The sequence below is a fragment of the Dipodomys spectabilis genome, unplaced genomic scaffold (genome assembly GCF_019054845.1).
Source record: "Dipodomys spectabilis isolate Male_0828 unplaced genomic scaffold, ASM1905484v1 ptg000138l, whole genome shotgun sequence".
Classification (NCBI taxonomy): Eukaryota; Metazoa; Chordata; class Mammalia; order Rodentia; family Heteromyidae; genus Dipodomys; species Dipodomys spectabilis.
This window is the reverse complement of record NW_024870815.1, coordinates 7,506,016-7,526,222: the sequence shown is the minus strand read 5'-3', so window position 1 is coordinate 7,526,222 and position 20,207 is coordinate 7,506,016. Positions and strand designations below refer to the sequence as shown.

The 20,207-nt window shown below is 36.9% G+C and overlaps 1 protein-coding gene across 2 annotated transcripts in view; it reads left to right on the top strand.

The window, feature by feature from the left end:
* Rictor (RPTOR independent companion of MTOR complex 2) overlaps window positions 1-20,207 on the top strand; it is a 96,591-nt gene that overhangs the window by 11,119 nt on the left and 65,265 nt on the right. For both annotated transcript variants that reach the window (XM_042690640.1, XM_042690639.1), the window contains exon 3: window positions 17,445-17,542. In XM_042690640.1, coding sequence (XP_042546574.1) covers window positions 17,445-17,542 — 98 coding nt within the window. The remainder of the gene's footprint in view (window positions 1-17,444; window positions 17,543-20,207) is intronic.

Below are 20,207 nucleotides of genomic sequence, written 5' to 3'. Positions count from 1 at the left end.
TTTATGAGTATCACTCAATTAAATGCAGTCTTTCTGCATTAGTTTACTTATGTAACTATGAAGAAAATGAGTGCATGCTTAACTACTCCAAAGGTCATATAGGGAGAGAGAGAGAGATAAAATTCTTACAACTTTTCTTTTGATGGTAAAACCCATACATTTAAACTTTATAGCTTTTCCAAAAACATCAAGAACAATAGCAGTAAATTTTACCTCTGGTAGAACAGTGACTTGGAACTCATAAGATCTAAGTTATTAACTTAGAAATGTATATGTTAACTATTCAGATCAAATTATTTTTGGAACAGTTATCAATTTACCTTCTTAAACATATAAACTAAAATCAATTCTCTGTAATCTTTTTTCTTTAACACTTTCATCCTTATGAATATCAATTTTTTACTTTTTATGTTGGTACTGGAGCTTGAACTCAAAGCCTGAGTAGTGCCCGTTAGTTTTTTTGCTCAAGACTGAGCATTATTCTGAGTCACAGCTCTCCTTTGGCTTTTTGGTGGTTAATTAAAGATAAGAATCCCATGGGCTTTCGTGTCCAGGCTGGCTACCAGTCTTGATCCTCAGATACCAGCCTTCTGAGTAGCTAGGATTTTTTAAAAAGGAAATTTGAAGAAGAATGTAAAATAAAACATTAAAAGAATAATTAAAAGAATTTTATTTACAGCCACCTAGTTTTTACTGTATTTCAGAACCATAAATCATGGTCTTACTGTGTTAAATCACATTATTTGAGGAACCTTGTGTCCTTCCTCAATTTCCACAAATTTCTGGGTTTTGTTATAATGTAATAAAATAGCTGTCAATAAAAAAAGACATATCTGAGAGTAGCTAGGATTATACCTGAACCACCAGCTGATGAGTATCAGTTTTTATGGTTGGATTTTGGAACGTTTATTACTCTGCAATATACAAGAACTCTTTTGATTCTGTGTGCTGCTTCATTGCTTTTAATTGTCACTTTACATTGCAATTCTTGTTCATACATTTAGCAGTATTACTTTCAATTGTGGCATACAGTTGGGAAGCTATATAATGGGACTTGGTAAATTAATACTAGATGTAAAATAAGGACAAATCAATTGTGATTTTGAAGAATTAAGCATTCCCTGTTGTCATAGTACATATGACCTGAAGTGTATAAACCTTTTAATGATTCCTACTTTAAGTTTATAAGAGCAAAGGAACCTTTTGTTCCCCTCTGGAGATTCAGTAGTCTAGTATACTGAAATAAACTGAAAATAGATTAATAGACAAATTATGCACATATATAGGTCCACAGATATCACAGAGGAGTTGAGTAACTAGTGAGATTTAGAAGCTTATGTACCCTGTAGAGGAGAAGTAAATGGGAGCAGTTGTAGAGGAAGAGTAAATGACTTTTAGGGGAGATGAATGGTCCTGAAGAACAGAAATTAGCCTGGGATATCTAGATGTGGTGATGTCAGCTTCAGTCTTCCTGCCATTTTTATAGTTTTGACCCCATGTCCTACTGGAAGGAGAATATACAACAATTATATATGTTCTGGAGGATCAGGCTTTTAAGGTACATAGGGAAGCTTCAAGGAAAGTCTTTCCCAGTGTTTGTGCTACCAGATACTGTTAACCTGAAGCAGGAAGAAACATTTTTTGTTGTATTCGAATGCTATGTTTTTGAAGTGTTATGTGTGTGTTAATATGGCTAATAAAGCCGGGCATCGGTGGCTCAAGCCTGTAATCCTAATCATGGTTCAAAGTCAGCCCGGGCAGGAAAGTCCCTGAGACTCTTAACCCCAATAAAACCCACTAGAAAACCGGAAGTGGCGCTGTGGCTCAAGCAGTGGAGTGCTCACCTTGAGCTGAAGAGCTGAGGGACAGCGCCCAGGCCCAGAGTTCAAGCCCCACGACCGACCAAAAAAAAAAAACAAAACCTACATACATACATATATATATGGCTAGTAAGAAGTATCATAAATATGAGTAGTAAGGTACAAAATGTAACTCAGGGACAAAATAATTTCTAGTCAAGTGAGACAGCCTAGCTTTAGAGCCCTACAGATTGAATATTGACTTTTCCCCTTACAAGTTTATGACATTGAGCATGTTTCTTTATATCTGCTGGAAATTAAGATTCATTTGAGTAGCAAACAATGTTTGTAAAATATTTCTTGGAGTTTTGGCACATATGCAATAGTAATTAGATACCAGGTATATAGATAATAAAAACAACACATATAAAAGTAAGTTTTTTTTTTTTTTAGTGAGCTGGAAATGTAATCGTAGAAAAATGGGTATTGTTTCCATTTTGGATGGTAAAAATATGGTTAAATGAAAAGGAAATAAGGATACGAATAAAGGCATGAAATAGTTACTAAAAAAAGAACAATAAGGACCTGTAAGTTTAGTATTTATATTAGATTTATTGGGTAGGAGTAAGTTCATAGGGATTTGAAAAGTAGGTAGCAAGAAGAGTATATTCTATTTATAATTAACCTAGAAGCTGGGTGCCTGTGGCTCACACCTGCAATCCTAGCTACTCGGGAGGCTGAGAGCAGGAGGCTGAGAGCTGAGGCTCACGGTTCAAAGCCAGCCCAGCAATAAAGACTGTGAGGCTCCTATCTCCAATAAACTACTCAGAAAAAGCTGAAAGTAGTATTGTGGCTCAAGTGACACACAGCACTAGCCTTGAGCACAAAGAGGCTCAGGGATAGTGCCCAAGCCCTGAGTTCAAGCTTCAGAACTGGCAAAAAAAAAAAGATAACGATGGTCCAAACACTGTTTGTCATGATTGACAGTTTCGTGAACTTTGGCAGATTGAATGAATGGCTAGAATTCAGATGAAGAAACTTAATATTTCAGTACCCTACAAAATGCTGCTTTGTGTTTCTTCTAGGCTCCATTTTCCCCACTGTGAAAACCATTGTCCTGACTTCTAACACTGTAGATTAGTTTAGCTTGTTTTTAGACTGTCTATAATGTACCCAAAAGGTGTGTTTACTTGTGTCTGGCTTCACATGCCCCAATGTTTTGCTGTATATAGAACTAAAGTTAGTCCCAGTCTATCATGATGTGGCTGGATCTAGACTTTGTCCTTTAAGTAGTGGATTTATGTTAGGTAAATAGAGTTGGATATAATGTCAGTAATTCCAATTTAATTTAAATTTCTGTGTGTGTGTTTGTCAGTGTACATGTACTGTGTGTGATGGTACTGTGGTTTGAACTCATGGTCTAGTTACTATCCCTTACCTTTTTTTCTCAAGGCTGGCATTCTACCACTGGAACCACAGCTCCTTTTATGTCTTTTTGGTGGTTCATTGGAGATAAAAGAGTCTCAGATATTCCTGTCCTGTCTTTGAACTGTGATCCTCAGATCTCAGCCTCTTGAGTAGCTAGGATTACAGACATGAGCCACCAGTGCCAGCTGATTTAAACATTTTCACTATTTTTTGTGTTTATCTTTTGTGTCTTCAGCCTAAACTTCTGATTTGATAAATGTTTAGCCATTAACACATTTGATAGTTAAGTTTTATGTTTTTTGAATGACTAAAGAAAAAGATGAAGTTAGATTACCTCAAAAGTTGAAGAAATTAGATTCCAATCCAGTAAGTTTTGTAATATCCTAACGAGATTGGTAGAATAATTACCCTAATAAGTACTTATGCAAAGGAAAAGGAAAAGTGATACGCATTATTTGGTCCTCAGTTCAGTGGTATGTTTGTATGGAGCTAGGAGTGGTACATATCTGTAATTCTATCACTTAAGTGGTTTAGGCAGGAGGACCACAAATTTGAGGCCAGCTTGGGCTACATAGCAAGACACTATTTCAAAAACACACAACTATAACAGCAATAATGAAAGCAGTGTAAACAGAAGGAAGACATAAAGATCAAAGTGGAGCTAACTGAGATGAGACTAGAAAAGATCAACAAAACTATGATCTTTTTCTTTTCTGTGTTTGTTTGTGCGCATGCATGTGCACCAGGTCCTGGAACTTGGGGCCTTGGTGCTGTCCCTGAACTTCCAGGCTATTGTTCTATCAGTTGAGCAACAGCTCTACTTCAGCTTTTTGGTGGTTAATTAGCACATCAAAAGTCTCAGGCTTTCCTGCCTAGGCTGGCTTCAAACAACTATCCTCAGATCTTGGCCTTGTAAGTAGTTAGGATTGTGGATCCGAACCACTGGTACCCAGCTTTTTAAAAATTAAAAACTTATGTTTTTGAAGATTACTAAAGATTGTGCAAAATGGGCTTTTTGAAGGTGAAGTGAAGTTTGGGGAATGATTGAAATACAAATTGGGCTCAAATCAGGGAACTCATGAATTCATTAATTTATTTATTGGTTGAGATAGAGTCCCAAAGACGTTTTGCCTGGGCTAGCCTAGATTAGCCATCCTCTGATCTATCTCAGCTTGCCGAGTGGCAGGCTTGTATGCATGAATCACAGTGCCAGACTACTCTCCATTCTTTCATAAAGTGTTGATCTTTTTCCTTTTCCTTACCTGTTGGGCAGTAAGACAGACTTGTTTTTGCTGCTGTTTCATAGCCATTATTATAATACATGGTGGACATGATACACAATATATCATGGTATATAGTACATGTGTATATAGTTTGTCTCCAGACAGTGTGAATTTGTGAGTACAACTATTTTATTTTGTTCATCTTTGATCCTTAGGGGTTAGAATACTCTAGCATCCTATATATGTTATATATTTGTTGACTGAGAAAATGACCATTACATTTACATTTTAATTTGAGGATTTCATTGCTTATTCATGTTTTATGTTTTTAGTACTAGGATTTGAATGTTGGGTAGCTCACAGATTACACCACTGCCATTTGGGCAGGGCCAACAATCCTCTTAGTCAATGTTTTAACTACTTAGGCAACTATATCAAACTTAAAGTTACAAATTAATCTTATTAATATACTATTCTAAAAATACTTCTTTATTACCTACACGGATTAGAGGCATTACTTTTAATTGGGCCAGATCAAGCACCCAGGAGACATCTTAACCTCATTCCTTGTCCTTATTGCACACATCAAATCTACTAGGAGAGGATATGATTTTTTTATCTCTGAAATGAGTATAAAATTTGCTCTTCACCTTTGTTACCATACCTGTATTCAGGACTTCATTGTCTTAGCTGAATGATTGCATGGGTTATATAACAATTTAAGTTCTATCCTTTATCAATCAGGCTCTCTTATTAAACCATCAAAAGTCACTTGTACTCTCCCCAACAGGATTAAGCTCTTCTTTCTTGTGGATCCCTAATATATGTTCCCTTATAATATGCTCTTAAGTTGTTCACATATCCTCAGTTATTAGTCACAACTGGCAAATATTTATCAACCTTAACTGTACTGCTGAGCAGGCAAATCAGTGGTTAACAAAAAGATTGAGTCCTTTCCCTTGAGACTCCTTCAGGAGTTTGTATTCTAGTAGGGAGAACAAGGGCTGCAAATATGTGATCATAGAATTTTAGACATCAGTAAATATTCTTATTGTTGTAAAATTGACTGATGGGGATTGTCAGAGAAAACTTCCCAGAGGCTGTGGTGTTTTGTTGATACTTACTAGACTAATGAAGCACAGGGAAAGTCATCCAAGTAGAGGGAACAATTAGTACTCCATGCCTAGAGATGGGAAATAGTGTAGCTCGTACATTAAAAAATGAGACAAAGAATAGAGGGATATGAGAAGAGTGAAGTAGACAAATAATAATTTGGAGAAGATGGTTTAGTTGAGGGAAGTTATGTTTTCTGACTTTAGACGATTGCCTTGTGGAGCAGAACTGATAACACATGTCAATAAATCAGAGTTAATTACGTGAATGAGTGAATGAAATTAGTCCTTTCATTTTGGTCCTAAGACAAACAAAATTAGCCAGTTTCAATAATTTTAGACTGAAGCATTATCTTTTAGTAGAAGAAATCAGGATTGGTAGAACTGATAGTCATATTGTTGCTTTAGATAAATTACACCTCTATGTATATGTACCTATTACTACCTCTCTACTAATATAGCCATGCATGCACTCTCTCACACACACATAACACTTTGGTGGTACTAGTGTTTGAAATCAGGGTTGAATGAGGTTTACTATCACTTGAGCCATACTATCAGCCCTAATGTTCTTATCAGCTATGTATGTATAAGTTTTCTAACATTTGTGTTACCAAATAATGCCTAAACTATCATTAATTTTAATGAAATTTTTTTTTCCTATGGGTGGAAATACTGCATTCATTGAGAGAGTTAGTGTATGCATACGTTAGGGAAAGTGTTCTGTCTAGTACTCTACAATTGTCAAGGTTGACATTACAAGATAAATCAGACTTTGCTCGTAAGGAAGCTCCATGTGCTGGGAAGGTGGCTCAGTGGTAGAGTGCTTGTCTCCCATGCATGAGGCCCTGGGTTTGATTCCTCAACACCACATAAACAGAAAAGGCCAGAAGTGGCGCTGTGGCTCAAGTGGTAGTACTAGCCTTCAGCAAAAGAAATTCAGGCCCTGAGTTCAAGCCCCAGGACTGGGGGGGGGAAAAAAAAAAAGCTCCACTTAGTTGCATATTATTCAAAGAATATAAATGAATCATTAATCTAGACTGACAAATCAGAAAGCCCAAAAAGGAGTTAACATCATACAATCTATAAAAAATGTTTTGTTCATTTCTAGCTGTTCTTTCATTTATATGTTGAAATTATTCTTGGGAATTTCATGACCTAGGGAAAACAAAAGAATGGGTAAAGTTAGTGTTCCTCCCTCCATCCCTGTTGAACTCAGGGCTTCAAGCTCTCACTAATCTACCCCTTCCACCTCTGGTCTGGTGCTCTGCCACTTGAGCCACAACTTAATTTTAGCTTTTTGCTAGTCAGTTGGGACTTACCTGACTGGGTTCAAACTGTGATCCTCAAAGCCACTGGCATCCTGTGCCTTCATTTCTCCAACTGAAAAAAAAAAAATCTGGATTAAAACTAGATTAAAAATTTCCCCTTCTCTTTTGATAACATTCCTTCTCATTTAGTTGTAACTTCTCATTGTTCAAGCCATTTGTACTGTGATTGCTTTGGAGAGAGTCTTAAGCAGAAAAGTCTATGAGCAGAAAAGCTTATAGGCAGATTTGAGGGAAACTTAATGTCTTTCATTTCACAACTGGAGCTTATTACCTTTGGTATCTGTCTGTCTGTCTGTCTGTCTTTCTATGTTCCAGGGAGTGTACTTGATCTCAAGTATTTTTAAAAGAATACATAACATAAGCATAGCTATGCCTTTCGTAAAGTAAAAATCACATGTAATTTTGGCAGATACATTAGTGCTATAGTAGTAGCAGCAAGTATTGCACGATCACCCTTTCTTTAGAGTCTAGTATTCTGGCAGCACTATAGTTAAACCTGTTTGGTTGTGTGTGTGTGTGTGAGAGTGAGTGTGTGTGTGTGTGTGTGAGTGAGTGTCATCCACGCACACACTCGTCCTGGGGGCTAGTCCTGGGGCTTGAACTTGAAGCTAGGGTGCTGTCCTTGAGCTGTTTTTGTCAAGACTAATGCTGTACCTACCACTGAGCCACAACAGTTCCACATGCAGCTTTTCTGATAGTTGGCGTCAAGTAAATGTCTTTTGTTCCATGTGAAGCCTGTTTTGTGAAGTCAAGTCTAATCAAATAATCTTAGAAAATTCTTCATATTTGTCTTCTTGAGTATTGTATCCGCTAATACCTGTGGGAATTGCTAATTGTATGTTAGATATTTCATTTGTATTGCTTTTTAAACTCCATGTCGTTCAGACCCTATGAGGGGGCTGGATTCTGTAAAATAATTCAAATATGATCTTCAATTCATTAATTTTTTCCCTGAACTGTGTTCTGTTTACCTTTCATTAAGTTATTTTAATTGTGGTATTTTTACTACACATTCTCTTTAGGTCTTTTAAGTCTTTTTAAAAACATTTTTCTTTATTTTAAATGCTCTTGTAAATTTTTTTGTTTTCTTTCTTGTAAACTAGAGTTTTGAAAGTTATGGCTTATGAATCTGGTTTGTTAGTGCATTTGTAGATAATGTTTTACCGAGTTATGGCTATACTCATTTAATTTTGGGGGGAGGGGCATCCTAACTGTTTTAGAGCTTGCTGTATTTGTGGAGTTAGATAGTTAAAATAGACATTGAATGGCTTCCAAAGCTTAAAGTGTTTACCATGTGATCTTTTATAGAATATATATCAACTTCCCTGCTTTCGATACATAACAAATTTCAGTTTGTATATGTTAATCTTAATATTTAATTTTAAAGATATTTTTAGTTTATTGTTCCTATTTATAATAGCTTATTTTACTATTTATTTGTGTGTGGTTTGGGTTATGCACTATAATTTGGTAATCTCAGTAGTCAGGTTGTTAGGGGCTAGTTGGTGGTTAAATATTTGGATTGTATGAAAGAGTTCATCTGTATTCCTAACCCACATGCATTGGCTTTGAGTCTTAGGGAAGACTTTTTATTTGTTTCATTTTCGTTACAGTTTTCTCTTCACTGTCTGCCTCTGCTGGATGAGTATTGTAATTCATCCTTTTTCTTAGGATACGTGTGTTGTTTTTTGGTCATGGGATTTGAACTCAGGCCTGGGTGTTCTCTCTGAGCCTCTTTTTGCTGAAGGCCAGCACTCTACCACTTTGAGCCACAATAACACTCCTGGTTTTTTAGTGTTTAATTGGAAATAAGAGTCTCATGGGATTTTCTGCCCTAGCTGGCTTTGAACCTCTGTCCTCAGATCTTATCCTCCTAAGTAGCTATGATTACAGGTGTGAGCCACCAGCACTGGGCTGGATATGTTTCTTGATTGTATATAGAACGAATTCTTTACATTATACTGACCTAAGCGTTAGTCAACAGTCTTATTCTACTGCAAAAGTAGGATTTCTATGTGAGGTCTCCAAAGCCAAACTTCAGAAGCTTCCATATTGTGTTGGATATCCCCGAGGGTACTCTGAAGTTTGCTGATTACTCTAAGAGGATTCACTACAGCAAAAAAATACAAAGCAACATCAGGGAAGAGGAGATTCATGGGGCAAAGGACAAGGCATATGCTCTAGTAAAGTCACACCGAACATACTTCACACTTCCATCAGTGAATTGTGAGAATGGGTAAATTGTTTATCAGGGACTCTTGAGAAATTCAGTACCATTATTTTTATTGAGGACTTGCTAAATAGGCACTCCATTGCAAGTAACAAAATGTCAAACTCACAGAAGGATAGGAGTGTTCCGTACAAATCAGTAGTATATATAAAAAAAAATTTAGGCCCATATGCCACTCTTACTCTAATTAAAGAGTGTTCCCAAGTTTAAGACCCATAAGCTAGCAAAGGGCAAACCTTGTTAGCAGGACTTGCTAAAAATAAGCAGACCTGCTAGGTTCCCGAACCCAGAATCTTGTTATATAGTGAAGGTCTGGAAGGATACACAAACCTATATTTCCAACATGACCCCAGGTAGTGTCCATGTTGATTACCCAAGGATTCTCCAATGGTCTTGGATGTACTTCTGAGTGGTAGTAATCTTTATTTCCATTAGTTTTTTTTTTTTTTTTTTTTTTTTTTTAATCACAGCCAGAACTTTGTTACAGTTCTTTGTGTTGGCAAGCAGTAGTTATTTGGGGAGTGATACAGTTTATTTGTTGTTCAAGTTTCTCCAACTTAAAAGATCTAAATTTATACTTCAGTATTATACCACATTTTTTGCTTTTGAAAGAATGTTTTGAGAAAGCAACAGTTATATGATTTTGTTATGAAAAAGTGCAAGATCTGCAGTTGGTAATAGGAATTGTATAAATCCACAATTTCTTTACAACTTTGGAAGCCCCAAAACCCTGAAAATGAATTGCTTTTTCTGTAAATAACTTGACCCAGTAAATCCTGATCTGACCTAATTTGCAAGCAAAGACTGACTTTAATTTGTATTCTTTGGTGTGTTTGGTGGTTTTACCTGTGAATGAATTTGTGAATTGGCAGTGCTGTTCCTATTCAGTTTCTGAAAGTTTAATCTATATGTTACAATTGGAAATAAAATAACTGAATTCCGAAACCCTACTTTTGTCACAGTTGTTAAGGTAGAAAAATGGCCTGTGTGGCATTGTTTCATGGAGTAAAAGGAAGGAAAATATGTCATCAAGTTTGGGAAAGATTAAATAGCTAAAGTCTGACTACTTAAGATGAGAAATAAGGAAGAGAAAGATTTCAAAGGTAACTTTTAAGGAGTTTCCCCTTAAGGTGGAAAAAGTCTTAAAGGGGATACTACTAATACTAAGAGTTTACAATTGCCTTTATTTACACCTTTGTCACTTGAACACCAGTGTCAAGAAGTTCTGTTAGTAATGAACTATATAATAGTAATTGCTTCTGAACAGTTATGGATATAGAATATAAATGGATGCAGGTGCTGGAGGCTCACGCCTGAGGATTGTGGTTCAAAGCTAGCCTGGGCAGGAAAGTCCATGAGACTCTTTCTCCAATTAATCACAGAAAAATCTGGAAATGGTGTTGTGGCTCAAGTGGTAGAGCATTAGTATTGAGCAAAAGAAACTTAGGGACAATGCCCAGACCCAGAATTCAAACCCCAGGACCAGCAAAAAAAAAAAAAAAAAAAAAAAAAAAAATTAAAAAACACACACACAAACACATACTTGTGCCTGTTTTCAAATTATAGGCACATGGAATAATACTGTATATGCATTTTGTCTAGTTTCATTGACTTTTTTATGTTGTTTTCCCAGTTTTTCCTTGTTGACTACTATTTTACTTAGATACTATAATATGTTTATCCATATTTCTGTTCATGGGCATTTGGGTTGTTTACAATTTGTAACTATTCAGCATAAAGCTGCTGCTATAAACACTTTTTTTATTGGTTGAACTAGGTTTGAACTCAGAACCTCACTCTTTCTAGTCAGGCTCTCTACTTCTGAGCCATGTCTCCAGTCTTGTTTCCTACCCAGGCGTGTTCCTAGATTCTTGTTTTACACATTCCCATATAGCTGGCATGGCAGACATGCACCATCCTTCATGCCTCATGTCTTCTGTTGAGATGGAATCTCATAAAGTTTTCTGACGGTACTGGCCTGGAGCCATAGTCCTCCTGATACCAGTTTTCCAAGTAGCTAGGATTACAGGTATGAGCCACTGGTGCCTACCTTAATTTTTTTGTCTTTCTTTTTCCTTTCCCTCCCTCCTTCCCTCCGTCCCTCCCTCCCTCCCTCCGTCCCTCCCTCCCTCCTTCCCTCTCCTTCCTCTCCTCTCCTTCCTTCCTTCCTTCCTTCCTTCCTTCCTTCCTTCCTTCCTTCCTTCCTTCCTCCCTTCCCTTCCCTTCCCTTCCCTTCCCCTCCCCTCCCTCCCTCCCTCCCTCCCTCCCTTTCCCTCCCTCCCTCCCTCCCTCCCTCTCTTCTTTCTTTCTTTCCTTCTTTCTTTCTTCTTCCTTTCTTCCTTCCTTTCTTCCTTTCTTTCTTTCTTTCTTTCTTTCTTTCTTTCTTTCTTTCTTTCTTTCTTTCTTTCTTTCTTTCTTTCTTTCTTTCTTTCTTTCTTTCTTTCTTTCTTTCTTTCTTTCTTTCTTTCTTTCTTTCTTTTCTTTCTTTGCCAGTAGTGGGCACACTGTTGCTCACCTTGGTTATTTTCTTGGTTGGTACAATACTACTTCAGCTATGCCTCCAGTCTTGTTTTTTGCTAATTATTTTGGAGATGGAGTCTCACAGACTTTTCTGTCTGGACTGATTTTGAATAGCTGTCTTCTGGATCTCAGCCTTCTGATTAGGAATATGGGCATGAGCTACTGATACCTGCTAAAATATTTGTATACTTGCAGGCTGATACTTTTCTAATTTACAGTGAAATTATTTAGATAATTGTATGTTGCTAACAGCTCTTTAAAGTGATTGCAAAAATTAACACTCTTCCAACAGTGTATGAGTCCCATTTGTTTCATAGTTTCTTCTACATTTCATTATCAGTTTATTTGATTTCAGTCAATCTTAGAGGGTAGGTAATTAGATCTTGAAGATAGAACCCCCATGAAATGGGCTGAATGGGTGTACCAAAAGTTCTCTGAGTCCTTCTTTCCATTATGAGAAGTGGACTAGTTGAACAGATCATAGACTTCTTAGACTTGAATATCCAAAAATATAAAAATAAATTTGTTTATGTTGAGTAATGTTAGATATATAATCCCAGCACTAAGGTGGCAAAGGCAGGAGGATCAGAAATTCAAGGTCAGCCTGTACTATATAGTGAGGCCTGGTCTCAAAAACTAAAAACCAAAAAGCAAAACAATTTCTATTTATAAGACCCCTGCTCTGTGGTACTTAAAAATAGCAGGGGCAGGAGGGTCCAAACTAATACACAGGACTATATTCATTGATTTATGCATATTTCTTGATAAAACAGTAATGGTTACAATAGAGCCCTTCTGGCCTACAGAGTCTAAAATTCTTTGGTACTTCTCTAAACTCCTTACAGAGAAAGTTTGAGGAGTCCTGATTTAAGTAAAGAAGAAACCAAGAATTTCTCATTTCATTATTCAGGGCAACTTTAACCTAGTATTTCAAGTTAAAGTTGTCCAATTGCAACATTGTAGCAGCACATGAATGTTAGTGTTTTGGAGTCTAAAATGTCCATAATGCAGTTTTAAATTGAACTTGCAATTAAGATAGTGTCTTCCATCAACTGTGTTATAAAGAAACTTTGAAGTCCTTGCATAATTTTAGGTCTTAGAAATTAATTATATGCCAGGTGCTGATGGCTCACGCCTGTAATGCTAGCTACTCAGGAGGCTGAGGTCTGAGGATTGTGGTTCAGAGCCAGCCTGGTCAGGAACGTCCAGGAGACTCTTACCTCCAATAAACCACTCAGAAAACCGGCGTGGCGCTGTGGCTCAAGTGGTAGAGCACTCACCTTGAGCTGAAGAGCTGAAGGACAGCACCCAGGTGAAATTCAAGCCCTACGACCGACCGACCGACCAAAAAAAAAAAAAAGACAAATTAATTATATGATGGGGAGGGAGGTGTGGAGGGAAGGAAGTAGAAAGTCTGGTTCATTTCCATTTAAAAACTTTTCAGTTTTTAAATTAGCACGTGAATTCTTTTGTAATTGATTGTCTGCTTTCTACTTGTATATGAAGTACATTTTAAGAGGGAAGTATCTTGCTCATTGACTACTTTTAGAATGAAAGAACTCACAAAATTTTGTCTTTGTAATATTTGTGTGCTTTTCATAAAACGCTCCTAGAACATATATATATATATTTAGATCTACAGATAAAGATGTGTATATGTATTCTGCCAATTAGATAGAAGTAACCATATTGTCATTTTAGTAAAGTTCTTTATGTGGTGCCTGGCATTCTAAGGGTAAATCAATGTGAAATGTTTGGGTTATACATTTCATCTAGGTGAATTGTAAATGGTGTTAGTGATCCTTACCTTTGACTTTAAAAACTGCCATAGTTCCTAAGTTACTTTAGAACTAACTACATTTGAGTTGACAAAAAAATACACTTTTTTAAAGTTCAAATATGGTTAATCACTTAGCACCATTGGCTTACTTGTAATTTTTCTTCATCAATTTCTTTAAATACAATGTGTAATAACAAGAAAAGTGGGAGAAAATGAGATAACGGTAACGCTGTTCAAATAGAAGTGTACTCATTGCCTGACATGTCACGTAACCTCTCTATATATCACCTTTACAATAAAACTTTAAAAATTTTAAAAATGATTACAAATACAGTGTCCTACTCAGGATCCTTTGGAATCCTTTTTTTTTTTTTTTTTTTTAAACCAGTCTTGGACATTCTCCTTGAGCTTTTTTGCTTGTTAGTACTCTACCACTTGAGCCACAGCTCAACTTCCAGAATTTTGGTGATTAATCGGAAATTAGAGTCTCAACTGATTTTCCTGCCTGGCTTTGAACCATGAACTTCAGATCTCAGCCTTTTGAGTAAGTTAGATTACAGTACAGGTTTGAGCCACAGGTGCCTAGTTTATAATTTTTTTAATGGAATCTGATTTCATTCAATTACAGGCTTTCATTTACTTTTAAGATAACATTATAAGTCATAAACATTCTAACTCAGTTAAAATAGAGTTGAATTTTATTTGCATTAAAATATGTATTATCTAAATACATGGAGATGCTCTGAAAGTCAGTGGAATAATCTCAAGCAGCTGTCAACTTCACAGTGATTGGAAATAGCTGGGATAAGTAGTGTGCTTGGTGGGGTTTGCTGCCAGATTGTTTCTCATGACTGACACCAAGTATAACAGAATTGAGTAACCAGATTGAAATCTAAGTGTAAAATAGAACAGTGCAATTTCATTTGGTCAGGAAATACTAATTCAAAGCAACTGGTTCCTTGGGTTTATAAGAATCTTGGAGGGAGGGGCTGGGAAGGTGGCTCAGTGGTAGAGCGCTTGCCTTGCATGCCTGAGGCCCTGGGTTCGATTCCTCAGCACCACATAAGCAAAAAGAAAAAAGCTGGAAGTGGTGCTGTGGCTCAAGTGTTAGAGCACTAGCCTTGAGCTGAAGAGCTGAGGGACAGTACCCAGGCCCAGAGTTCAGGCCCCACGACTGGACCCCCCCCCCCCCAAAAAAAAAAAGAATCTTGGAGGGAATAATAATTTCTCTTAAACTAAAATATCAGCAACATGGTAATATATATAATGTTTAGGCTAGTGCGTCTGTTTTTATTTAAAACAAATTTAAGTAAGATGCTGAATATATTAATAAAAGAGCTTGGAGCATCCAGAAGAAAATGATGCTATATTTTAGGGGTCTGCAAGCTATTGCCTGGCAGAGCCCCTAACTAGCAGTAGTCTGATTTTGTAAAGCAAATAAAGAATGATTTTAAGTTTTGTTTTCTTCTCTTTCTTTCTTTCCTTCCTTCCTTCCTTCCTTCCTTCCTTTCTTTCTTTCTTTCTTTTTTCTTTCCCTTTCTTTCCTTCCCTCCCTCCCTCCCTCCTCCCCTCTTTCTTTCTTTTTGAATTTCAGTGCCTGAATGCTGTCCCTGAGATCTTTTTGCTTAAAGCTCTCACACTTTACCACTTGAAGCCACCGCTCCATTTACAGCTTCTTGTGGTTAGCTGGAGTTAAGAGACTCTTGGACTTTTCCTGCCTAGGCTGGCTTTGAACTGTGATCTTAGATCTAAACCTCCTGAATAGCTATAATTATAGATGTTGGCCACCAGCGTTTTTTGTTTGTTTGTTTGTTTTCAACAGTTTTAAAGTTTTTTTCTTCTCTCAATATTTTGAAAAGATTACTCCATTGTCTTTTATCTTGTGTTTGATGATAAACCTACCATCTTTTTTTTTTTTTTCAAATAAAAAAAAGAAAAAAGCTTTCCTCTAGAAACTTGTCATTAAAAATTCTTTGGCTGCCTTTAAATTTTTCTCTGAGTGGTTTTGAGCAGTTTAATTTTGATGTGTCTTGGCATAGTTTTCATGTACTTTGTGCTTGGAATAGATTGAACTTCTTGGATTTGTTGGCTATTTTTTAATCAATTTTGCAAGGTTTTTATATATTATCTCTTAAAGGTCTCTTAAACCATTTCATTTCTCTTCACCCTGCTGCCTTTGCTTTGGGCATTCCACTTAAACTTATGTGAAACTGTCTGAAATTCTACAGTGTACTGATGCTCTTATTTTTTATTTGTGTTGTATTTTGAACAGTTTTAATTGCCTTTTTCACAAATTCACTATTTTTACATTTTGTAAGACTATTATAATGTTATTACTACGCAAAAATACTTTTTTTGGGGGGGGGGTCCCGTCGTGGGGCCTGAACTCTGGGCCTGGGCGCTGTCCCTCAGCTCTTCAGCTCAAGGCTAGTGCTCTACCACTTGAGCCACAGCGCCACTTCCAAGCTTTTTTCTTTTTGCTTATGTGGTGCTGAGGAATCGAACCAGGGCCTCAGGCATGCAAGGCAAGCGCTCTACCACTGAGCCACCTTCCTAGCCCGCAAAATACTTTTTATTTGGGGCATTTATAATCATGTGCAGAAATTCAGTTTGAATACTCCTTATCAGAGTATTTGAACATATGAACCACAGTTAGCAAACTTACATTGTTCTTCTCTAGTAATCTCAACAACCATGCTTTTCCTTGGTTGGTGATTTTTGACTAGAGTTTAATTGTGAAACTTGCCTTGGTAAGCACTTCATATATTTTTTTCTATTCTTAAACATTCTCTTGAGCTTCGATCTGAAATAATTGCTTAGTTATATGGAAACAATTTGATTCTTTCAAGTCTTGCCTTTTAAGATTCGTTAGTTGGGGGCTGGAGGCAAAGCTCAAGCAGTAGCGTACTTGCCTAGCAAGTGGGAGGCCCTGAGTTCAAACCCCAACATCATAAAAAAAAAAAAAGATTGTAAGATGGATCACAGAAATGTCTAGTTTATATCTAATTGTTTCCTCCTCCTTGGTCAAGGTTTGTGAATACTCAGTGCCCAATGAAGTTTGGTAATCTGTAAGGAAGGATATCTTTGTTTTTTTTTGGGGGGGGGGTGGGGGTTCTGTCATGGGGCTTGAACTCTGGGCCTGAGCCCAGCTCAAGGCTAGTGTTCTACCACTTGAACCACAATGCCACTTCTAGTTTTCTGGTGGTTTATTGGAGATAAGAGTCTCCCAGACTTTCCTGCCCAGGCTGGCTTTGAACCACGATCCTCAGATCTCAGCCTCCTGAGTAGCTAGGATTACAGGTGTGAGCTACCAATGGCCCGCAGGAAGGATATTCTAATCACTTTAAATGAGTCTTTCCCTGGCCTTGTGGCCTTGTATAATGTCTCACACTCCTGTAGTCCAGGGATGTTTTCTCTACCAAATACCTAAGAGGCTCCTTTGCTATAACTCCAAGGTATTCTTTCTAGACAGTGTTTTTCAGTAATTCATGGTATCTGTGGGCTCTTAGCTTTATCTCTTCAAGTTAGAAATTGCCTCGGCTTTTCTTCTTCATCACCAGGGTCTAGAAACTTTCTTGGTTAGCCTGTACAACTGTAGGGCACACTTAATGTCTGTTTCATTTTTCAAGAATCATTGATCTTTGCTGCAGCATATCCATTCTTAGTTTAGTATTAGGTTCAGTATTCTTTATCCAGGTTTTGGTTGAAACAAGCAGGACAGTGTATTTCGCATCTGTTTTCAAATATTAATAGCAAGAATGGAAAGCTGAGATAATTTTTTGGTTGAGTAATAACTGGTTGTAAACAAGAGTTGGACCATAGGTATAGGTGGAGTAGAAATGTGAAGGGAATTGAATGCCATGTACATAGACTTTGACATCCACTATGAATGACTTTTAAGGTACAGGGCAGAACTTTAAACCAAGAGTCAACATTGTAAATTTTAGTACAGCATATTTTACCTGTTTGGTTAGGAAAATACTCTTAAAATAAGGTTAACTTGCCTTGTATTTTCTTCTAGAACCTTCTGATAACTTAAGGGAGATTCTCCAAAATGTGGCCAAATTACAAGGAGTTTCAAATATGAGAAAGTTAGGTCATCTGAATAACTTTACTAAGGTAAGTAACTTGAAACCTTTATGGCACTTAATGTTCCTTGTTCTTTATCATACTTAGATATTTCTTAATCACCATTAAAAGGAATTCCTTTGGATTTACTCAGTATAGTACTTTTCTCTAATTCTTCAGAGAAAAAGGATTTTGTCATGTGCATTTATTTTTTTTGTTTTGTTGTATTTTGTTTTTTTGAGAGTGCTTTTGTTATGTTGCCCAAGCTAGTCTTGTTCTTCTGGGTTCAAGTAATCCTTCTCCTTCAGCCTCCAAAATAACAGATTGTAGGTACAAATCACCATTACCATTTGTCAAGTTTTTTTTTTTTTTTGGGGTCCGGTCATGGGGCCTGAACTCAGGGCCTGGGCGCTGTCCCTCAGCTCTTCAGCTCAAGGCTAGCACTCTACCACTTGAGCCACAGCGCCACTTCCGGCTTTTTTCTTTTTGCGTATGTGGTGCTGAGGAATCGAACCCAGGGCCTCATGCATGCAAGGCAACACTGAGCCACCTTCCCAGCCCTTGTCAAGTATTTTTAAATTTTTAATTGCTTTTAATTAATACAATTAATTAGTTAATAGATATGTAGCATATTACAGAAAATATGGTAGGCTCAGCAAAAATTAAAGGAAACTGCTGAGAAGTCCCTAATACAGATGGATGCTCATTCACAAACACACCTTAAAAATTCATTACTTGATGTGCTACATTTCATAGATATAATCATAATTCCCAAAGGAATTCAGGAATTCTTCCTGAATCTGCATTCCCACGATCTGAAGTGCCCTTGTAAATTGGGGCTCTTGGCTCAAATAAATATTAATGTGATCTTTTAATAGCATCCCCAAAGTTTGATCTTCAATGCAAGCTTTATAGTACCACTCAGCAAACTCAGGTTAGGATAAAAATGTATAGATGGTTCTAGGTAATGCCCTAAGATGGAAAACAAAATGGATCCTTCGGGATAAAGCTTTCTTCTTTTTATTATATTTCATATACATTGTTAATGTGTTAGCAGTTACATATCATAGGCTTCTGGTGTTCAGTGTAACACAGTTCAGTTCTGATATCACCTTGGAGTTTCTTTGAATTACAGCTGACCATTTTATAAAGATCTTCAGGTGCTTTTGTGTGTATATTAAAGTTTGAGTAGACCTATTTCAGTCTTTCCAAATACTTGTTTGTAAGGTGCTGGTACTGAGGCTTGAATTCAGGGCATAGGCACTGTCCTTTATCTTTTTTGCTCATGGTGGTGCTGTACCACTTGCCATACCTCCACTTGCAGCTTATTGCTGGTTAAGTGGGGATAAAAGTCAAGGACTTCAAAGTGTGCGATAGCTTTGAACTGCTATTCTAAGATTTCAGCCTCCTAAGTAGCTAGGATTATAGGCATGAGCCCCTAGTTCCTGGCTTACTCTTTTTACATATTTAATTCTTTGCTAACTAGTAAGTTTGTGACTTCTATTCAGTTTGTTTTGGAAATAGAAGGGGTTAGAAATATAGTCACTTTGTACCATTGTTATTTTCAACATAGTGTTATATAGTTTTTACATTCAGTTAGGGATGCAAGTGCATAGTCAGAATGTTTCAGGGTTACAAAAACATACTTTCTGGTTTTTCTCCCTTGTTTTAAATGTTTTATTTCGCCATCTTCAGTCAATCAGACAACCCTCACCACTTGCTTAGTTTTCATTGTTTAATTCAGTTTTACTCGTGATTACTGACATAACCAGGATTGAATACTTATCTTGCTAACTAAGATTTTAGGAGCTGGGGATGGTTGTAAAGATGGTAGTGATGACACCACTGAGGTTCTCAAACACTATACTCACAGCATGTCTCAAGTTTCCATATTTCCAGTGTTTGCTGCCACATGTGGCAGGAGCTATCAGTCATATTAGACAGTATAGAAATACAAGTTTTAGGAATAGGACTGGTTTAAACCTTCATTGATAGAAATTGGTTGAACACCTGTATTTTCTTTTTTTATCGTTTATTTTCCAAACTTTGTAGGATTAGGATCAGTTGGTTTTACTCTTCCCTTTTCCCTCCTCTATTTCCTTCTGTTTGCCCAAATTTCTCTCCTAGTTATTCTTTGTCCCTAGTATTTGCTTTTTTGTGTTTGTCTTTTTTCTTCCTTGCTCTCTTACCTGTTTTCCCCCTTTATTTCCTGTCTGTCTCACCTTTGACCTGTCTTTTCTCCTACTTTAATCCTTGGTTCCTCCTTCCATTCTGTTTTTCTCTCTCCTTTCACTGCATTGTACTACAGTAGAGCATGCAGGGATTGCTGTAATGTCTACAGTAAGAAGGAATATGCTGTCCCATAAGTAAAGTCTATTAACTTTAGATTTTGTAAAACTTATTTTAGTTACCTTTAATGGGCAAAAGCAAGGAGACGGTGCCAGCTCTGACAGTTAAAGCAAAACAGTCTTAGGAAGATTTCTTTACTCAGATACTATTACTGCTTGTAAAGGCAAGGTCTCAGCATAATGCCTGGTAAAAGAACTCATCTCATCCACTGGCTTGTTTTTTGCTTTGCTTTGTGCTTTTTTCTATTTTGCCAGTCTTTTTTTTTTTTTTAAGCTACACTAAGAAGGGAAGTATGCTTAATAGTTTGAATTGTAGATAGGTAAAGTGTTACTGTTCCACAGGGTTCTTTTATTTATCCACTGTTGAT